Source organism: Mus musculus, chromosome 2, assembly GCF_000001635.26.
Source record: "Mus musculus strain C57BL/6J chromosome 2, GRCm38.p6 C57BL/6J".
NCBI classification, from domain to species: Eukaryota; Metazoa; Chordata; class Mammalia; order Rodentia; family Muridae; genus Mus; species Mus musculus.
The window spans coordinates 90118317-90119596 of record NC_000068.7 but is presented as its reverse complement, the minus strand read 5'-3'; the positions used below and the strand labels follow the sequence as shown (position 1 = coordinate 90119596).

The 1280-nt window shown below is 41.8% G+C and overlaps 1 protein-coding gene across 1 annotated transcript; it reads left to right on the top strand.

Annotated features, from left to right (window-relative positions):
• Olfr1269 (olfactory receptor 1269) lies at positions 1 to 930 on the top strand. The gene has a single exon (NM_146342.1). The coding sequence runs from the start codon at positions 1 to 3 to the stop codon at positions 928 to 930; it is 930 nt and encodes a 309-aa protein (NP_666454.1).
• Positions 931 to 1280: the final 350 nt, after the last annotated feature.

The following is a 1280-nucleotide window of genomic DNA, read 5'->3' as shown; positions in this document are numbered from 1 at the left end:
ATGGCTGACATACACAATGTGACTGAGTTCATTTTTCTGGGGCTCTCTTCCAATCAAGAGGTGCAGAAAGTTTGCTTTGTGATATTTCTGCTCTTGTACATGGCCATTGTGCTTGGGAATCTTCTCATGGTGGTCACTGTGGTAGCCAGCAGAAGTCTTGGATCCCCCATGTACTTCTTTCTTGGCTACCTCTCCTTTGTGGAGATCTGCTACTCCTCCACAACAGCTCCCAAACTCATCTTGGATCTCCTAGCTGAAAAAAAATCCATATCTGTATGGGGCTGCATGACACAGCTTTTCTTCATGCACTTCTTTGGTGGCACTGAGATTTTCCTGCTCACAATGATGGCCTATGACCGTTATGTGGCCATCTGCAAGCCCCTGCACTATACTAGCATCATGAACCAAAGTGTGTGTGCAGTCCTCATGGGAACAGCATGGATAGGAGGCTTTGTGCATTCCTTTGCTCAAATACTTCTCATCTTTCCTTTGCCCTTCTGTGGCCCCAATATCATTGACCATTATTTCTGTGATTTGCTTCCTGTGCTTAAACTTGCCTGCTCAGACACCTTCCTCATTGGTTTGCTGATTGTTGTCAATGGGGGAACACTGTCGGTGATCAGCTTTGTGGTCCTCTTAGCATCCTATGGAGTCATCTTGTTCCATCTGAGAACTCAGAGTGCTGAGGGACGGCGCAAAGCACTGTCCACCTGTGGATCCCATGTCACTGTGGTTATATTGTTCTTTGGTCCATGTGTCTTCATCTATTTGAGGCCTTCTGATACCCTACCTGTAGACAAGATGATAGCTGTGTTCTACACAGTGATAACTCCCCTGCTCAATCCTCTCATCTACTCCCTGAGAAATGCAGAAGTGAAGAAAGCCATGAAGAGTCTATGGTTCAGGACAATGAAAGTAGATGAGAAATAGAGTCTGGATATTGGCTATTGGGATTGGAATGCTGCTGAGTCCAAACTAATGGGCACTGAGGGGAAAAACTGCTCATTTAGCATTATTTTAGATGATAAATATCTTCTAAAATACTTGTAAATTAAGTCCTGTTATGAAAATGCTGTTATGTAATTAGCTGTTTTAAATTGTGTGCATTCTTACTACTATCTATAATACTGTAGCAAGTATTTACAGCAGAATATTAGACTATACATATTTTGGGTTATATTCACTATGGTAATTTAACTATGACATAGGACAGAAGTATTTTTTGCTCCATAGAGTTAATTTGAACAATTTGTCTTACAAATGCACTCCTGATAGAAACA

What these genes read in the sequence shown, in the direction of transcription:
- Olfr1269 (NM_146342.1), top strand. Translation starts at nt 1, where the DNA reads ATGGCTGACATACACAATGTGACTGAGTTCATTTTTCTGGGGCTCTCT.